This window comes from Doryrhamphus excisus, linkage group LG14 (assembly GCF_037039965.1).
Source record: "Doryrhamphus excisus strain RoL-2023G ecotype Guam linkage group LG14, RoL_Dexc_Guam_v1.1, whole genome shotgun sequence".
Lineage (NCBI taxonomy): Eukaryota > Metazoa > Chordata > Actinopteri > Syngnathiformes > Syngnathidae > Doryrhamphus > Doryrhamphus excisus.
The window spans coordinates 18,804,323-18,824,827 of record NC_136370.1 but is presented as its reverse complement, the minus strand read 5'-3'; the positions used below and the strand labels follow the sequence as shown (position 1 = coordinate 18,824,827).

General features: G+C 38.3%; 2 protein-coding genes across 10 annotated transcripts in view; both read left to right on the top strand.

Annotated features, from left to right (window-relative positions):
* Positions 1–1,209: 1,209 nt before the first annotated feature.
* LOC131140031 (protein tyrosine phosphatase type IVA 2-like) lies at positions 1,210–10,742 on the top strand. 6 transcript variants are annotated; one of them, XM_058090096.2, is made up of 8 exons: positions 1,210–1,378; positions 1,894–2,037; positions 3,782–3,907; positions 4,252–4,555; positions 4,672–4,764; positions 6,290–6,420; positions 6,700–6,774; positions 7,772–10,742. In XM_058090096.2, the coding sequence occupies exons 4-8, from the start codon at positions 4,460–4,462 to the stop codon at positions 7,881–7,883; spliced, it is 507 nt and encodes a 168-aa protein (XP_057946079.1). In that variant the 5' UTR covers positions 1,210–1,378; positions 1,894–2,037; positions 3,782–3,907; positions 4,252–4,459; the 3' UTR covers positions 7,884–10,742. The 6 variants fall into 6 exon arrangements, with proteins under 6 accessions (XP_057946079.1, XP_057946077.1, XP_057946078.1 ...); XM_058090094.2 differs by having other exon boundaries at positions 1,891–2,037; XM_058090095.2 differs by having other exon boundaries at positions 1,210–1,382.
* A 3,174-nt stretch (positions 10,743–13,916) lies between these two features.
* The window catches only part of LOC131140123 (apoptosis-stimulating of p53 protein 1-like), a 42,276-nt gene continuing 35,687 nt past the window's right edge, over positions 13,917–20,505 (top strand). For 2 of the 4 annotated variants that reach the window (XM_078796291.1, XM_078796293.1), the window contains exon 1: positions 13,917–14,330. In XM_078796291.1, coding sequence (XP_078652417.1) covers positions 14,322–14,330 — 9 coding nt within the window. In that variant the 5' untranslated portion in view covers positions 13,917–14,321. The remainder of the gene's footprint in view (positions 14,331–20,505) is intronic. The other 2 variants (XM_078796292.1, XM_078796294.1) reach the window with 1 other exon arrangement.

Here is a 20,505-nt window from a genome sequence, read left to right as displayed (position 1 = left end):
GGTGTACGCCGCCTCTCACCCAAAGAAGACAGCTGGTGACGACCTTTGTGAGGATAAGCGGTAGAAAATGAATGAACATTATTCCAACAGTAAAATATGGTGGTGGTAGTGTGATGGTCTGGGACTGTTTTGCTGCATCAGGACCTGGAAGACTCACTGTGATAAATGGAACCATGAATTATTGTTAAACTGTTCACAAATATGGGCTGCACGGTGGACGAGTGATCTCTCCGCGCATGTGTGGGTTTTCTCCGGGTACTCCGGTTTCCTCCCACGTTCCAAAAACATGCTAGGTTAATTAGCGACTCCAAATTGTCCATAGGTATGAATGTGAGTATGAATGGTTGTTTGTCTATGTGTGCCCTGTGATTGGCTGGCCACCAGTCCAGGGTGTACCCCAAAGACAACTGGGATAGGCTCCAGCACCCCCCCCCTCCCCCGGACGGATAAGCGGTAGAAAATGAATGAATGAACATTATGGAATGTATATGATCAAATTAGCTAACATTACTTGGTGGCTATAGACTAACAGCAGTTAATTTGACTGTACTGACTGGCTATCTTACGCATAAGATCGGCCTCGGGCCGCATTTTGGACACCCCTGGCCTACGTCTATGAGTGAGGAACACCATTCTTTTCATGGGGTCCTCTTTTTTTCATATAAACAAGTTAATGGAGACTCATATGACCTTCCTGTTTGCCTCATATTGCAGTCCCGAGTGGGGTGCGATACCCCTCGATTTGGTATCGATCCGATACCAAGTAAATACAGGGCCAGTAGCTCCGATATTGATACATTTTTAAAAATTAAGGTCAAGTCAAGTTTATTAAGGTGGCATCATCAATTTGAATCAATCTAAATCTGAATTAATTTTTATGAGCTTTTTTTATGATGTGCCTTTTAGTTTATTTATCAGTTAAAATAATTTTATAATTTTATAATTTTATAATTTTATAATTTTATAATTTTATAATTTTATAATTTTATAATTTTATAATTTTATAATTTTATAATTTTATAATTTTATAATTTTATAATTTTTAATATATTATTATGTGAGTGTATAATGCTATTAATTTTGTATTAAATGCTACAACACATATGAATAAACTCCAAAGGAAAACATCCATTCAATGAGAGGAAAGTTAAAAACCGGAAGTAGTAGTATTTACCCTTCAAAGTAAGACTAAATAAACGGTGAGGGAATAAACTGCAATGGGATTTCACGGGGTGTTCATTTGACTTTGAAAACCCTGTAGCCAAGTTGGCGATGCGTGTTATTTGGTTCCATTTCAACATTTCGTTTCAACATGTCTTCCCAAGCCGATTAAACTCTTAATAGAAGCTACTCTGACATTTTGAGAACACCACGGTGCGTACGTATGTACCTTTTTATATACCGTTGTTTAGCGTATGTCGTACGGCTTTTTGTTGTTACAGTCTAATATCGGATGCTTTTTGTGAGCGGGTCTTGTTGAATATTTCGGGGTTAAAACTTGCCTTAAATGTATTTTAAGCTTTGCACTTTAATATGTACGATAATATTCGTGTAAACAATGGCGTCTGGGCTCTAAAATAGCGTATTTAACATGTCGGTTGATTGGAACGCCGACCCAGCTAACGGTTAGAGTTTAATGACATCATAAATCAGTGAATCCGTTAATAGTTATCACTAACTAGCATAGCACCATAGCCCAGAAACCTTCATTCAGTGACAGTTGTGTTCAATGTCATACTCGACAGCTGATGATTATAAATATCATCTGGTGAGAGCAACATCTTAATACATGTCGCAAAAACACGTCTTGTGCTTTTTGATGTTGTTTGAAATATATCGCTAGAATGTGCTGCAAGCTAACCTCCCCTGCTAATGATTTCCACCGCACAGCAGCTTAGCATCAAGCTAGTGGGCCTTTGTCAGCCGGGAGCAGAACCAAAACAACAACAGCATCACCATCAATGGTGTGTCTACATCCAGGAGCAGTCACATTGTCCTGTGTGTGCTCAATGAACTATCACCTCAGCGCACATCACGGTGAGTACCGGTTGTTGTTGTTTTTTTTTTTAAACCAAAAATACTCATACACCCCATATATTACAGGCCTTTGGGTGTCCATTCACCCTTGCTGTGATTGGTCAGGTTGAAACAAACTGAAATCCATTTGCCCTGCTAGTATGGTTCATTTGGTCAATTTCAAGTTAGTATTTGGTCTTTAAAACAGAGAAGAGCTGAGACATTTTTCACATGATTTATAGCCTAAACAGGAACTTTACGGTCCGTAATCAAAAAACAATAGTTGGGGTAATAACTACAAAATCAATCTTCACTTGCAAAAAAGGTCAGTAAGGATAATTCATAATGCCGCCTACAGAGAACATACTAACTCCTTATTTCTAAAATCACAAATACTTCAACTTGCTGATATAGTTAATCTTCAAACAGCTAAAATAATGCATAAGGCTAAAATTAACCAATTAGCTAAAACTGTCATTTAATACTTCTCTACAAGAGAGGAGAAATATGATCTCAGGGAAGAACTCTATTTGAAACACTTACCGTATTTTCCGGACTATAAGTCGCACTTTTTTTTCACAGGTTGGCTTTTCCTGCGACTTATACTCCAGAGCGACTTATAAATGAAAAAACTGTTTATGTTACATAAACACTGGACACCTTTTCTGTTTCTGTTTATTTTTTTGTGTAGCTGAATAAGCATTGTGTTAGCATATCTTACACCTATTCAGCCTGTTCTCTATTCTTTTATTCATGTTAGAACTTGCCTTCCAAGATGACGTAATGTCTGTTTTGGTCAAGTAGTTTGGAAAATAAATTAGTATGTTAGTATTAGTGTGTGGAATCAAACTAAGGAATGGATTGAGTAAGCACCTCAAACAATGCACAACGATGAGCCAATTCAAGAAACAATACAAGCAGTTGATGTTTGCTAAATACAAGGATGAAGAGTCTTGAACCAGTCATGATGTGCTATATATATATATTACTATATTGACACTTACTATGGTACCCATTATGGCATTGGATGCTCATATCAGCGTGTAGTTTGGTATGTGACAAAAAAATAAAAATAAAAAAAATTAAATTATATTAGGAAAGCAGGAAGTGAACAAATGTAACAGTTACTGATTGTAAAAGTACCAGATGGAGGGGTAGGATTTAATAAGCTTTGCTTCTTACTACTCCTTTTGGACATGTGGAACTGTGAACTGATTATGGGATGCATTCAATTGTAATCTGATGCATGTTCAAATGAAATAAAACCATTAAAAAAAAATTAAAAACAACAAAAAAATTGTCATTAAATAAAAAAATAAAATAAAAAACTTAAATTATATTATGAAAGCAGGAAGTGAACAAATGTAACAGTTACTGATTGTAAAAGCAACATGTGGAACTGTGAACTGATTATGGGATGCACTCAATTGTAATCTGATGCATGTTCAAATGAAATTAAACCATTAAAAAAATTTTAAACAAAAAAATTGTCATTAAATAAAAAAAAAAAAAAACTTAAATTATATTATGAAAGCAGGAAGTGAACAAATGTAACAGTTACTGATTGTAAAAGTAACATGTGGAACTGTGAACTGATTATGGGATGCACTCAATTGTAATCTGATGCATGTTCAAATGAAATTAAACCTCTACCATTACCAAACCAATGTTTCTGTTGATTAATTCCCTCGACATTTCGGGAACGTTGGACCTAAATGGGAGAAATCCCAGAGCGTACACACATGACATATTGGTCTCTTCTTAGGCTGCACATGTATGGCGTTTGCAAGACGTGAAGGGGAGTTCTGCCAAGCCCAGCACCTGCTGCTCATTGTGGACAAGTGAACCAGATACTCCAAAGGCACAAATACTGCAGTACAGGCTCACACAGGTATGTCAAAGCACACAAGTACAGTGGAACTTTAACGGTTACCCACAATGTCTTCTCGGATGCTGATTGGACTCTGATTTGTTCGGGTTTCCCCCCCAAAAATGACAAATCGAGCTGTCCAATCTAGTTCTGAGAATGATCTGATGAAGCCTTCTCGGATGAGAGGCGAAACATCTTCTAAGACGAAGTCAATTCAAATTTCTGTCGACTTCAGCTTCCAGCTTTTCTGTGTGTACGTAGATGGGATAACCTTCTCAAAGGACAACCATCATCATCAGAGGATAAAATCATAGTTTCCGTCATATACAGAATATATCACTGAGTGACTGTCTCTACCTTTGCAGGCTTTCATTGCCATCCTGTCAAACCCATATGAAGAAAGGACACCGTTTTGGGAACAGAGGAGGCTTTGCATTGCCTTTGACTTCCTTATCCTCTCCTCCTCTCCACTAATTCACTTTGCTGAATAATTTTTGGGCTGAGAGGCCAGCACAGGTCTTTTTTGCCATCCTTTTTATAAAGCACAGTACCTTTTTTGTAAATTAAATAAAAATGAATCGACCGGCTGCAGTGGAAATCTCCTATGACTGTTTAAGGTTCCTTATCACGCACAATCCCACTAATGCACAACTTGGAAGGTTTATAGAGGTAGGACGCTCTTTTTTTTTTTTTTTTTTTTTTTTTTTTTTTAACCCCATTTGTAATTTTACTCTTGCTGTGTTTGAAGTCGGAGTGACATGCTATTTGATTGTGTTAATCTGAAGGATCTGAAGGCATATGGAGCTAACACCCTCGTGAGAGTATGTGCTGCTACTTACGACAAGGCGCCCGTGGAACAGGAGGGCATTCGAGTCCTGGTGAGTCTACTTTTTTTTTTTTTTTTTTTTTACAATTTTGTATTACAAAACGATGAATCAATACTTCCTCTGCCAACAAGTCTGCTTGATGATTGGTTAAATCATCAACAGGGACCCAGTAAAACTGGTTTGATGAGTCCATCAGTATAACAAAGGTGGCTGAAGCGACGCTTGTCCTGCAGTGGGACGCAATTTTGCATGCCAATGACTAAATTTGTGAAGTATGTTGCGCAAAAGCTAGTTTGGCACACATAATGGTTGTGCGCCACACATTAACGTCACGCAAACAACGCATTCACAAACGACGTGGGCGATGCGCGTCTCATTCTCAGGATCATGGTGGCCAGCCAATCACAGGGCACATATAGACAAACAACCATTCACACTCACATTCATACCTATGGACAATTTGGAGTCGGTAATTAACCTAGCATGTTTTTGGAATGTGGGAGGAAACCGGAGTACCCGGAGAAAACCCACGCATGCATGGGGAGAACATGCAAACTCCACACAGAGATGGCCGAGGGTGGAATTGAACTCTCGGGTCCACCGTGCAGCTCTCTCTTGGAACATGTCGTGGGAATTCAGGGCACGGACAAACAGACTAAAAAAAACAGTTTCTTTCCTGGAGCCATCATCTCCCTCAACAATTTGTAACCATTCTTTATTATTTATTCATTCATCATTTTCTACCGCTTATCCTCACTATTATTTATTATTTATTATTTATTATTTATCATTTATTATTTATTATTTATTATTTATTATTTATTATTTATTATTTATTATTTATTATTTATTATTTATTATTTATTATTTATTATTTATTATTTATTATTTATTATTTATTATTTATTATTTATTATTTATTAATAAATAATATTATTATTTATTATACTGTCTTGCACTGAAAATGGAGCTGCTGCAATTTCATTCTACTAAATGTAAAATGACAATAAAGCGCATTCTGATATATATAGTATATCTGATATATAGGGGTCAAGTGGTTAGCGTGCAGACCTCACAGCTAGGAGACAAGGGTTCAATTCCACCCTCGGCCATCTCTGTGTGGAGTTTCCATGTTCTCCCCGTGCATGCGTGGGTTTTCTCCGGGTACTCCGGTTTCCTCCCACATTCCAAAAACATGCTAGGTTAATTGGCGACTCCAAATTGTCCATAGGTATGAATGTGAGTGTGAATGGTTGTTTGTCTTTTTGTGCCCTGTGATTGGCTGGCCACCAGTCCAGGGTGTACCCCGCCTCTCGCGCCAAGAAGACAGCTGGGATAGGCTCCAGCACCCCCCGCGACCCTCGTGAGGAAAAAGCGGTAGAAAATGAATGAATGAATCTGAGATATAGCGCATTCTGATTCTGATATATATATATATATATATATATGTGTTTAAAAAGATCTATATGTAAAATGACAATAAAGCGCATTCTGATTCTGAAAAAAATATATCTGATATATATATACATGGAATGAAATTGCAGCAGCAATCCAAAATAACTTTTACTTGTTGCAGGATATGCCATTTGAGGACGGCTCCGCCCCCCCGGAGCAGGTGGTTGATGATTGGCTGAGTCTGCTGCAGACAAAGTTCCGAGATGAGCCTGGCAGCTGTGTGGCTGTGCATTGTGTTGCTGGTCTGGGAAGGTATGTTTGTACCATACATTTGATTGTGTCCATTTACGGTAAAATAAAAAAACACACACTAAATGTACATGCCATTTTTTCTTAGTAAATTAGGTCCTAAATGTAGTACTGAGACACCCGGCTCTAAGACGCACTATCATGGGGGTATTCATTGAAGGTCACTATATACTGTATCAGCACGGACATTTTGTTCTATTGGTGTCCCTTTTTAGTGGGCTTTAGAATTAGATTGGTATGCTCCTCCTTTATTGATTTGTGCTTTTGGTTTTTCTTTCCCAGAGCTCCCGTGCTTGTGGCTCTGGCTCTAATTGAGTGTGGGATGGAGTACGAAGATGCCGTTCACTTCATAAGACTGTGAGTAATGGCGCCTGAGACATCCTTTTCGTGCATATTCAGTATTTGCTCAGTATTTTGTATTGCTCTCATTTTTTAAATGAGCTGAACCCAAAGATCTAAAACAGATTTGGCTCAAATGTTGTTCACTAAATCTGCGTTAGTTAGTACCATATTTTAAATCGCTTCAGAGTATAAGTCGCACAAGGCCAAAAAATGCATAATTAGGTGGAAAAAAAACATACATAAGTCACACTGGAGTATATGGTAATGGTTTTATTTCATTTGAACATGCATCCCATAATCAGTTCCCAGTTCCACATGTCCAAAAGGAGTAGGAAGAAGCAAAGCTTATTAAATCCTACCCCTCCATCTGGTACTTTTACAATCACTAACTTACATTTGTTCACTTCCTGCCTTTCTAATTTAAGTTTATTTTATTTTTATAATTTAATTAAAAAATATTTTTGATTTAAAAAAAATATTTTTTGTTTTTAATTAATTTTTTTAATGGTTTAATTTCATTTGAACATGCATCAGATTACAATTGAGTGCATCCAATAATCAGTTCCCAGTTCCACATGTCCAAAAGGAGTAGGAAGAAGCAAAGCTTATTAAATCCTACCCCTCCATCTGGTACTTTTACAATCAGTAACTGTTGCATTTGTTCACTTCCTGCTTTCTAGTCTAAATGTCGATATGCCATTCCTGTGAGGAGGATGAATGAATTATGAATGCTGACAAACACAGATTTAAACAGTGTTGTCAACAATATGTCAGAGCGGTAGGTCTTTTGGATACATGGAAAAAGTTTTATATCGTCGTGTTCAGCTCAAGAAAAATGTTGTTTATATTTTTAATTTCGCACAAACCATATTTATTAGTGAAATGCGTCCAGCAGCATCATGTGTTCATTACACAATATTGTGACTTGATATTACCGCTGCATATATCTGTATGTGTTGATATCCCCCAACTATATGGGTAATGTTTTGGAATGTTGTTTTTTTTTTCCCAGGAAGCGTCGTGGAGCATTCAACTCAAAGCAGCTGCTTTTCCTGGAAAACTACAAACCCAAATTGTGCTTGCGCTCCAAAGATGCTAACGGACAGAGCTGCAGCATACAGTAGGAATCGGGATGGACAAGCACCCCCGCCCTCTGTGTCTTTACTGTCGTGTCATAGGACCAAGCATGTCGTGATGATATTGGATGTTGGAAGGATGTCGGTCAAATTCCCACATACAGAATCTAAGATTACACCAGAAGCAACAAGACTCGGCGCGTTTTGAGAATGTGATGTTCTCATTAAGTTAACATAAAGCACACATCGAATATATGTTACAAAAAGATTAATTTTGGCTTCAATTGTATTTTGGTGTTTTGCTGTGAAAAACGTAGCACGCAGGCTAACTAGGCTAGGCTAATTGGCGACTCCAAATTGTCCATAGGTATGAATGTGAGTGTGAATGGTTGTTTGTCTATATGTGTCCTGTGATTGGCTGGACACCAGTCCTGTACAGGGTGTACCCCGCCTCTTGCCCCAAGACAGCTGGGATAGGCTCCAGCACCCCCTGCAACCCTTGTGAGGATACGTGGTAGAAAAAAGAATGAATAATAGATATCAAGGCTACACGGCGGACGAGTGGTTAGCACGCAGGCCTCACAGGCAGGAGACCCTAGTTCAATTCCACCCTGGGCCATCTCTGTGTGGAGTTTGCATGTTCTCGACATGCATGCCCACATTCCAAAAACATGCTAGGTTAATTAGCCACTCCAAATTGTCCATAGGTATGAATGTGAGTGTGAATGGTTGTTTGTCTATATGTGCCCTGTGATTGGCTGGCCACCAGTCCAGGGTGTACCCCGCCTCTCGCCCAAATAAGACAGCTGGGATAGGCTCCAGCACCCCCTTGTGAGGATAAGCAGTAGAAAATGAATGAACTGTGAAAAACGTCCCGAGCAGCACACTCGACAGTTCTGATGTTTTTAGCTATTGGCGTGGGGAAACGTCTCCCGGTGGCCGCCAACGAAAAAGTCGCATTTACTAGTGGTTTACGTTTTGGTGAGTCGAAGACGACACAAGTCAGGGATCTTTCTGCACGTTGCAGTAGGCGATGTGAGAACCGACGGGGAAATGGCGAAATCAGCACAACAGATTCTACTACGAGTATATCTACACACGACTGCACAATGTCACAACACTGTGAAGCAAAACAATAATATTAGTATTAGTACCGTATATATATATAGACATGATACTGTGCGTTGAAAATGTAGCGCCCGTCTGTGACATACGGCAACGTTATTGTGAAGGCATGGCCACTTTATTATGTCTGACATTGATACCGATACTGCAATGCATATGATGCATATCGGCCAATTTCACCATTATTGGACCGATGGCATCATAGCATCCCCATTGTGTACATGATATTATCATATATGCAGTATATATATATATATATATATATATCCATTAAGGGGACCTCCCCTCCTGCCACATTGGTAATGGTAATGGTTTTATTTCATTTGAACATGCATCAGATTACAATTGAATGCATCCCATAATCAGTTCCCAGTTCCACATGTCCAAAAGGAGTAGGAAGAAGCAAAGCTTATTAAATCCTACCCCTCCATCTTGTACTTTTACAATCACTAACTGATACATTTGTTCACTTCCTGCTTTCCTAATATAATTTAAGTTTTTTTTTTGTTTTTTATTTTTTTTAATTAATTTTTTTAATGGTTTAATTTTATTTCAACATATAATGATACATATAATTTTTTTTTTTTAATGTTTTTAATTTTTTTTATTTACATTTTTTTAATGGTTTAATTTCATTTCAGCATGCATCGGATTACAATTGAATGCATCACATAATCAGTTCCCAGTTCCACATGTCCAAAAGGAGTAGGAAGAAGCAAAGCTTATTAAATCCTACCCCTCCATCTGGTACTTTTACAATCAGTAACTGTTACATTTGTTCACTTCCTGCTTTCCATAATACAGTTTAAGTTTTTTTTGTTTTTTTTTTAAATAATGCGATATGAGCATCCAATGCCATAATGGGTACCATAGTAAGTGTCAATATAGTGATATATATATATATATATATATATATATATATAGCACATCATGACTGGTTCAAGACTCTTCATCCTTGTATTTAGCAAACATCAACTGCTTGTATTGTTTCTTGAATTGGCTCATCGTTGTACATTCAAAAATAGGTGACACGTTTGCAAAAATGATCACAAAACAAAGAATCAGAATTATGCTTAGCAAAAAAAAACAACTATATTTTCTTCCTGTGGTGTTAAAGTGATCTGTAGCATAAAATGCCACAAAGTTATGTAATAGTCGGTGTCTGCTTTGACTTCTCCATCCGTGCCACGTAATTTGCGTCCCGGGGTAAAGATGCAATCCGACCGACTCGTCTCCGGTAGTCGTTAAAAGAACACACGTTACTGTACTACACACTTGAAGTGTACCTACTGTTTGTCCCATGCCGCAGTACTGCCACAAGTCTAAAGGGTGTGTTCAACAGAATGTATTCTTAAAAGTAAAAAAACACTTTATAGATTGTCTTAGATCATCAATAGTATTATCTTAGTTCCGTCATATCTGCTTTTTACAATACAGCTTGCTATCGACATAGTTTGTACCGGAATAATAATAACAATAATCTGCGTTAAAACAGTCCTTGAGTGGCCTGTCGAATGATATGCTACTTTGATTTATACATCATACGGTACTACAGGTAAGTCTGAACAAACCTGATTACCCCTAGTTAAGGTAATTTACTTAGTTTAACTACATTATTTTCTTAACAAGCACTTTGTAAGTATTGGCAACATACAGTATCACATCATGTTGATCATGTCTATTCATCATAAAAACAGCGTGTGCTAGCAGGTTTAGCAATGGGTAGTAGTGGCAGTATTTGTTCAAGTCCTACAAAGAGTACACAAGTACACTAAATAATAATAAGTACCGCTACCCAGTAGTTCCTCATTAGTTCATTGGAAACTACTGTATTTTTGTGTACCTTTTTATTGTAAAATGACACCAAGTGCAAAACTTGTCATGCACAAGTTTCCCCGTGGTGTCACCGAATCGGGGACGTTTAATATGACCCTCATAATGAATTTGAAGCTGTTTTTTTCACAATTTCATGAATAACAGAAATTTCAGAATTTCTTGGAAACCACAAGGCGAATATTTATAAGCAGCTGGTGGCAAACAAAACTACCCTTTTTTTGCATTCCCATCTAGATTTCTTTTCCATTGAACTGTACAGAAATGTTGTTCACTAAATCTGTGTTTGTTAGTACCGTATTTTCCGGACTATAATTCGCTTCAGAGTATAAATCGCACAAGGCCAAAAAAATTCATAATTATGTGGGAAAAAAACATACATAAGTCACACTGGAGTATATGGTAATGGTTTCATTTCATTTGAACATGCATCAGATGACAATTGAGTGCATCCCATAATCAGTTCCCAGTTCCACAATTTCATGAGCGGTAACAGAAATTTCAGAATTTCTTGGAAACTACAAGGCGGATATTTATAAGCAGCTGGCGGCAAACAAAGCTACCCTTTTTTTTTTGCATTCCCATCTAGATTTCTTTTCCATTGGACTGTACAGAAGTAAGCGATGAGCACGGAGAACCATTCCCTCAGGATATTGAAAATATACAAAAAGATAATCGGTTAAGTGTAAGAAACACGCCAATCGAGGGAATTGTGTTATTTTCGCCACGTTTACTTGTTCCCGTTTCAACCACGGAGCGCAACATTGACGCTAACAGTCAAATGTTTTTGCTGCGTCATTTATAGTTTTATTTAGTTTACCCCCCGTTGTTACTTTTTAGTCTTTTGGTTCTATGTTTTTTTTTTTTTATTTTGCGGTGTTTGTTGGTGAAATGTCTAATGTCCAATTAAAAGTGAGTGTGTAGTGGAGTAGCTGTGTTTACTTGTGCAAAGCTAGAGAACATTCAGAAGTCTTTTAAACGCTACACGTCATTTTTTTCTGTGTAGCAAACGTAACAAAATAATAAACTACTCATGCTGTGAGGTCAATGGTTCTCTATTTGGGATTCATTTGTAATGTGGACACCAAACAGACCTCTGTAACCCCTCTCTGCGTGTGTGTGTGTGTGTGTGTGTGTGTGTGTGTGTGTGTCATTGCCTGTGGCTGTGGACTTTGTACACGTGCACGGAGATGTCAAAGTGGAATCACATGGAGTCAATAGCTGGTTCAAGGTTGATTGCTTTTCCTGACTGACATGCCGCACTCCATGTTGAACACAAGAGGGTCTTGACCTGTACACCAAAATATAAAAATAAGGTCTACATCAGGGGTGGCCATTTTTTTCCACCAAGGAAAATATATAAACAATCAAAGGATGCATGGGTAGCCAGCCAATCACAAGGCACATATAGACAAACAACCATTCACACTCACATTCATACCTATGGACAATTTGGAGTGGCTAATTAACCTAGCATGTTTTTGGAATGTGGGAGGAAACCGGAGAACCCGGAGAAAACCCACGCATGCACGGGGAGAACATGCAAACTCCACACAGTGATGGCCGAGGGTGGAATCGAACCCTGGTCTCCTAGCTGTGACGTCTGCGCGCTAACCACTCGACCGCCGTGCCGCCCTTTCTGCTGTTTTTTGTGTTTAATTTATACCAATAATAAAGGAGTCGGGCTGCATGGCGGTCGAGCGGTTAGCACGCCGGCCTTGCAGTTCAATTCCCTAGTTCAATTCCACCCTCGGCCATCTCTGTGTGGAGTTTGCATGTTCTCCCCGTGCATGCGTGGGTTTTCTCCGGGTACTCCGGTTTCCTCCCACATTCCAAAAACATGCTAGGTTAATTAGCAACTCCAAATTGTCCATAGGTATGAATGTGAGTGTGAATGGTTGTTTGTCTATATGTGCCCTGTGATTGGCTGGCCACTAGTCGCCTGAAGAGAGCTGGGATAGGTTCCAGCACCCTTGTGAGGATAAGCGGTAAAAAATGAATGAATGAATAAAGAAGTCACAGGCTGCATGATAATAGCTCTTATATATTTTTCTTAGGTACTTTCTGTACGTTATCATTACTAAAATAAGCAAAATAGCAACTTTGTACAAAACATGTACTGTAAACCATGCTGGGAGCCACCATAACTAGCATTGCTAGGAATGTTACATGTTTAGCATCAATATAGTTGTTTATTAATCCCCATAATAGTAATTTTATGTGTGTTTATTTACCTGCAACATGCTGTTCTGTCATGTTTTGTTGGCACGGTGATTGTAATTAGTGTTGTAATTAGTGTTCGGCTTACTCACCACGGGTTTAAGACCCCTGAGCTAACTCTTAGCTAACCTGCTATTTTGGGTCAGCCCAAAAAAAGAATAGGTTTGTATTGAACGTGTTGGGCAAAGACAATGCCACTACAAGCCTTATTTTTTTTAATTAAACCTCATTTATTACCTTCAACTGTTCAAGAAAATGGTGTTAAATAACAGAACAAAGAAAAAAATACAATATAACCCTTGTTATCAATATTTGGATCGATCCGCCCACCCCTACCAGTCACCTCTAATTAGGGTTGAGAATGCTACATGTTTAGCATCAATATAGTTGTTTATTAATCGCCATAATAATAGTCTTATATGTGTTTATTTACCTGCCACATGCTGTGCTATCATTTGTTTTGTATGTTGATTGTAATTAGTGTTCTGTTTACTCACCGCACAGGTTTAAGACCCCTGAGCTAACTCTTAGCTAACCTGCTATTTTGGGTCAGCCCAAAAAAAAAATAGGTTTGTATTGAACGTTTTGGTCAAAGACAATGCCACTAAAAGCCTTATTTTGTTATTAAACCTCATTTATTATCTTCAGCTGTTCGAGAAAATGGTGTAAAATAACCGAACAAAGAAAAAGATAGAATATAACCCTTGTTATCAATATTTGGATCGATCCGCCCACCCCTACCAGTCACCTCTAATTAGAGTTCAGAAAATGCTTTTACATCAGTCCGCCAGCAGGAGGCGCACTCGCGCATGTTATAGTGAAGCTACAGTGCATACCCAAAAAATGGCTTATAGCTTTTTTATTTCCTGGCGTCCATTTATGTGATTTGGAATAAGCCATCATTTATTGTGTGTCGGGGGGGGAGGGAGGAGAGACCAAAAGTGACCGACAGATGTCACGGATGAACGGGGACTCTGACCCACTTCACCCCGCAGAGCAGACCGGAAGCCCGCTAAATGACGATGAAATGGTCCAAAAAATGTCATTTTCTTCAATGAAACTGCGGCTATTTTTGACATCCGTGCGGGTTACATCTGGATTAAACGGCACTGCAACAGAGATGAAGGAAGGAAGGAAGGAAGCAAGGAAGGAAGGGGAGGGATTGAGAGGAAAGTGAGGAGCAGCACTTTTGGGCTTCCTTGCATCTGGACGTCTGGTCTGCTGCACTCCATGAGACACGAAGAAGAAGGAACACAAGCACCAAGGAGAAGAAAGTTCTTTTTCTAACGGGACAAGGGAGCAGCGGGAATGTTGCCGGTGAGTTCCCCCCCCCCCCATCGTGGGACCAACTAATATGCGAGCATGACTAATATGTTGGGAAATATCAGAATATCAAATACACGACACCTCATTTTGTGTAATGGACATTATAATACTAACCGTGTTTATATCAAAGTAGCACAATAGCAGACCTCGACCATCTGTTTTTTTATCTATAGAGTTGTGGTGGTGGTAGTTTACATAAATAAGCTAAACCATGGGTGTCCAAAGTGCAGCCCGGGGGCCATTTGTGGCACACTGCATATAAAAAGTACTAAAAAAGCAAACACATTTTGGCCTCGGTTCCAAAATCAGAGTAAAGAATTAATTGTTGTGACAGGAAGGAATAGGATTAAATTCTACTTCTTTTCATTAAATTATTTATTTTTTTACATTTTTTGTCATGTACCGACAAATTGTATGGTCATATCACGTCGTACTTCGGTACGGGACAAAAAAAAATTAGGAAAGCAGGAAGTGAACAAATGTAACAGTTAGTGATTGTAAAAGTACCAGATGGAGGGGTAGGATTTAATAAGCTTTGCTTCTTCCTACTCCTTTTGGACATGTGGAACTGGGAACTGATTATGGGATGCACTCAATTGTAATCTGATGCATGTTCAAATGAAATTAAACCATTACCATTACCATTCAATTTCTACCGCTGATTCTCATGAGGGTCACGGGGAGGGGGGGGGTGCTGGAACCTATCCCAGCTGTCTTCAGGCAGGGTACACCCACAGAGCACATATAGACAAACAACCATTCACACTCACATTCATACCTATGGACAATTTGCAGTCGCTAATTAACCTAGCATGTTTTTGGAATGTGGGAGGAAACCGGAGAAAACCTACCCATGCACGAGAAGAATGTGCAAACTCCACACAGAGATGGCCGAGGGCGTAATTCATTCACACTCACATTCGTACCTATGGACAATTTGGAGTCGCTAATTAACCTAGCATGTTTTTGGAATGTGGGAGGAAACCGGAGAAAACCTACCCATGCACGGGAAGAACGTGCAAACTCCACACAGAGATGGCCGAGGGCGTAATTCATTCCCACTCACATTCATACCTATGGACAATTTGGAGTCGCTAATTAACCTAGCATGTTTTTGGAATGTGGGAGGAAACCGGAAAAAACCTTCACATGCACGGGGAGAACGTGCAAACTCCACACAGAGATGGCCGAGGGCGTAATTCATTCACACTCACATTCGTACCTATGGACAATTTGGAGTCGCTAATTAACCTAGCATGTTTTTGGAATGTGGGAGGAAACCGGAGAAAACCTACCCATGCACGGGAAGAACGTGCAAACTCCACACAGAGATGGCCGAGGGCGTAATTCATTCACACTCACATTCGTACCTATGGACAATTTGGAGTCGCTAATTAACCTAGCATGTTTTTGGAATGTGGGAAGAAACCGGAGAAAACCTACCCATGCACGGGAAGAACGTGCAAACTCCACACAGAAATGGCCGAGGGTGGAATTCATTCACACTCACATTCATACCTATGGACAATTTGGAGTCGCTAATTAACCTAGCATGTTTTTGGAATGTGGGAGGAAACCGGAAAAAACCTTCACATGCACGAGGAGAACGTGCAAACTCCACACAGAGATGGCCGAGGGCGTAATTCATTCACACTCACATTCATACCTATGGACAATTTGGAGTCGCTAATTAACCTAGCATGTTTTTGGAATGTGGGAGGAAACCGGAGAAAACCTACCCATGCACGGGAAGAACGTGCAAACTCCACACAGAAATGGCCGAGGGTGGAATTCATTCACACTCACATTCATACCTATGGACAATTTGGAGTCGCTAATTAACCTAGCATGTTTTTGGAATGTGGGAGGAAACCGGAAAAAACCTTCACATGCACGAGGAGAACGTGCAAACTCCACACAGAAATGGCCGAGGGTGGAATTCATTCACACTCACATTCATACCTATGGACAATTTGGAGTCGCTAATTAACCTAGCATGTTTTTGGAATGTGGGAGGAAACCGGAAAAAACCTACCCATGCACGGGAAGAACGTGCAAACTCCACACAGAGATGGCCGTGGGCGGAATAGAACTCGTGTCTCCTAGCTGTGAAGCCTGCGCGCTAACCACTCGGTCCATAACTTTATTATATAGTGATGCAGTTGTTAGCCGTTAGCATAAACAACTTCATTTATTTTATGTATGAACTGGAGTATCCTCCATGTACACAGGTTGTGTGATGACACTATTATGGTTACAGTTGATCACTGCTTCTCAAATAGTGGGGCGGGACTTCTTTCAGTGTCAGTGCAGACCTGCCAACATGTACATTTTTTGTGTACTCTGCATTTAATTTGACTTTCTTCACATTTTATTGTATTTTCCTGTTTTCAGTATACTAAATAGTATGAATAAATAGGTATTAGTAGTTTCTCCATGTTATTGTCCACTATGGGGGTCATTACAGAAAAGAATTGGGAACCACTGCCATAGATAAATTTTACTGAAAAAAAAAAAACCAGTGTGTCTCTCTGTTTCTGTGGAACTCTGACACACACACACACACACACACACACACACACACACTCTGAAAACACTTCTTTGTAGTTAATTATGGGTGCTGTCAGCACTGAACAATACACTTGAAGATATAGGGATGTTTTTTACTGCTGGGAGAAATGCCTTTGACCTTACCTTTCACGTCTGTTCTTCATGTACTCTTGTTTTGGTGCAAAACTCCCTTACCGTACCGTTACTCTTTTGGATACATAAAAAAAAAAAAAACAAAAAAAAAACACACCCATGTGAAAATCCCCCCTAAACTTGCTTTATAGTACAGGCCGTTGGTATTAGCTGGATTTACAAATGCTAAGCTGATTAAGTACTGTGCAGTGGAAAAATGTGCAAAATAATTTTTCATGTAATATGCTACTTTGAGGCTGCATGGCGGTCGAGTGGTTAGCACGCAGGCCTCACAGCAAGAAGACCAGGGTTCAATTCCACTCTCGGCCATCTCTGTGTGGAGTTTGCACATTCTCCCCGTGCATGGGTAGGTTTTTTTTCGGTTTCCTCCCACATTCCAAAAACATGCTAGGTTAATTAGCGACTCCAAATTGTCCATAGGTATGAATGTGAGTGTGAATGGTTGTTTGTCTGTCTATATGTGCCCTGTGATTGGCTGGGCACCAGTCCAGGGTGTACTCCGCCTCTCGCCTGAAGACAGCTGGGATAGGCTCCAGTTAAAGTCCTAAAAAAACGTAGCAGTCGAGTACACAAAATACACAAAATAATAATTAGTTAATAAGGAATGAACTGACCTAACCGCTAGTTCCTCATTAGTTCATTGGAAACTTCTGTATTTTTGTGTACCTTTTTATTGTAAAACGACACCAAGTGCAAAACTTGTCATGCACAAGTTTCCCGTGGTGTCACCGAATCGGGCACGTTTAATATGACCCTCGTAATGAATTTCAAGCGGGATTTTTCATGATTTCATGAATGGTAACACAAATTTTAAGAGTTTCTTGGAAACTGCAAGGCGGATATTTATAAGCAGCTGGTGGCAAACAAAGCTACCCTTTTTTTTGCATTCCCATCTAGATTTCTTTCCATTGAACTGTACAGAAATGTTGTTGACTAAATCTGTGTTAGACAAGGCAGATATTTATAAGCAGCTGGTGGCAAAGAAAGCTCCAAAGCGCTCCCTGAAGATACGCTTTTTTGCATTCCCATCTGGATTTCTTTCCATTGAACTGTACAGAAGTAAGTGATGAGCACGGAGAACCATTCCCTCGGGACACCGATGCGATCCGCTCCAAACGAGGCAGTAAGCTCACTGTCAGGATTAGGGAAGGCCGGGTCAAGGATGATGTCTTCCGGTGTGTCTGCAAAGCTCAGTGAGGTGGAGGCTCGAGTTGAAGCGCTCACATGTGGTTCCTATAGAGATGGCGTAGGCCGCATGAGCACGTTTGGGTGTGGACAGCAGAAGCTGGAGTCAAATCACATTCAGATGTCACTGGGTTGGGCTGCACTATATGCACGTTCACACACAAGAAATGAACACTGGACAATGTATTAAAGGAATCATGTCGGAAATGTACGCAGAAAAAATAGCAATATTACGATAATAAAGTAGTTACATTTACGAGAAAAAACGTTACAGGCATTGCTATGAAAAGGGGGGTACTGTTGTGATCTTTGCCGTCGGCCGTGTGGAGGCGGGAAAGGTGGATGTAAAAAGAAATATTAAAATATTAAAATATTAAAATATTAAAATATTAAAATATTAAAATATTAAAATATTAAAATATTAAAATATTAAAATATTAAAATATTAAAATATATTTTTCACATAAAATTATATTTTTTCAATAAAACATAAAAAATACATTTTTAAATCAAATTATATATATTTTTAAATAATAGTAATATATAAAAAATATCATATATCAATATCAAAAATAAAATATACAAATATGAAAATATGAAAATATGAAAATATTAAAATATTAAAATATTAAAATATTAAAATATTAAAATATTAAAATATTAAAATATTAAAATATTAAAATATTAAAATATTAAAATAACATTTTTTACATAAAATAATATTTTTTCAATATAAATGTTTTTAAATAACAAAATAATTTTTTAAATAAACTTATATATATTTTTAAATAATAGTAATATATAAAATATTAAAATATTAAAATATTAAAATATTAAAATATTAAAATATTAAAATATTAAAATATTAAAATATTAAAATATATTTTTCACATAAAATAATATTATTTCAATAAATAAATAAATAAATAATACATTTTTAAATCAAATTATATATTTTTTAAAATAATAGTAATATATAAAAAATAGCAATTATCAATATAAAAAATAAAATATACAAATATTAAAATATTAAAATATTAAAATATTAAAATATTAAAATATTAAAATATTAAAATATTAAAATATTAAAATATTAAAATATTAAAATATTAAAATATTAAAATATTTTTTCCATAAAATATGTTTTTCAATATATTGTTTTAATTGAAACAAATATTTTTCTCTGCTCTTTTTCTACCTTTTTGTTAAAAATGGTACTTTGGAACACTGTTAATATAGTAATGTCGCCTAAACTGCTAATCAGTGATTGTCTCTGAACTCAGCATGTTATTTTTTTTGTTTTTTTACTGGATGCCATTCTTTCCACAACGTTGTCCTGTGAAAGTATTTGTACAACATCAAAAGAGCTAAAGAGTACGCTAAACATGTTAACGTGAATGATTAGAATCCAGGAATACAACCCCCGTATTTATCTGTGTTTGCAGGATTTGCATGTTTGTGCGCGCGTGTGCGCATGTGCGTATCTAATCCAAGATTGACAGAATCCCTGCCCAGTCCGTCTGCATGCAACCACATCACATGATCTCAACAAGTGTGTGGAATACATGGAGATTAGGGTATGAGACTTAATAGTACATGTATGGGAAGTATAGGGAGTGTGTCATGTGTCACCATGACAGATTAGCCTAAATTTGATCATTCAACGGCTGACATGACATCATCAGTCACATGGCCAATGACTGGACTGGCCGCAACCCAGGATGTTCTTTTCTGATTGCTATTTTAATCTTTCATCTCTGCATTTTAGAGGATTTGATGGGGCGGTGTAAAAGGTTAACTGATGAATTATTTTCATTTTCTAGCTAGCTGAAATATTGAATCTTATTTGTGGATACTGATTTCAAAATGTGGCTGCACGGCGGTCGAGTGGTTAGCGCGAAGACCTCACAGCTAGGAGACCTGAGTTCAATGCCATCTCTGTGTGGAGTTTACATGTTTTCCTCTTTTTCTCCGGGTACTCCGGTTTCCTCCCACATTCCAAAAACATGCTAGCTTAATTAGCCACTCCAAATTGTCCATAGGTATGAATGTGAGTGTGAATGGTTGTTTGTCTATATGTGCCCTGTGATTGGCTGGCCACCAGTCCAGGGTGTACCCCGCCTCTCGCACCCGAAGACAGCTGGGATAGGCTCCAGCACCCCCACGACCCTTGTGAGGGTAAGCGGCAAATGAATGAAAAACGGGAGTATGGTTTAGCAAAAATTTTCATTGAAAACTCAAGTTGTCGGCTGCACGGTGGTTAAGTGGTTAGCTCGCA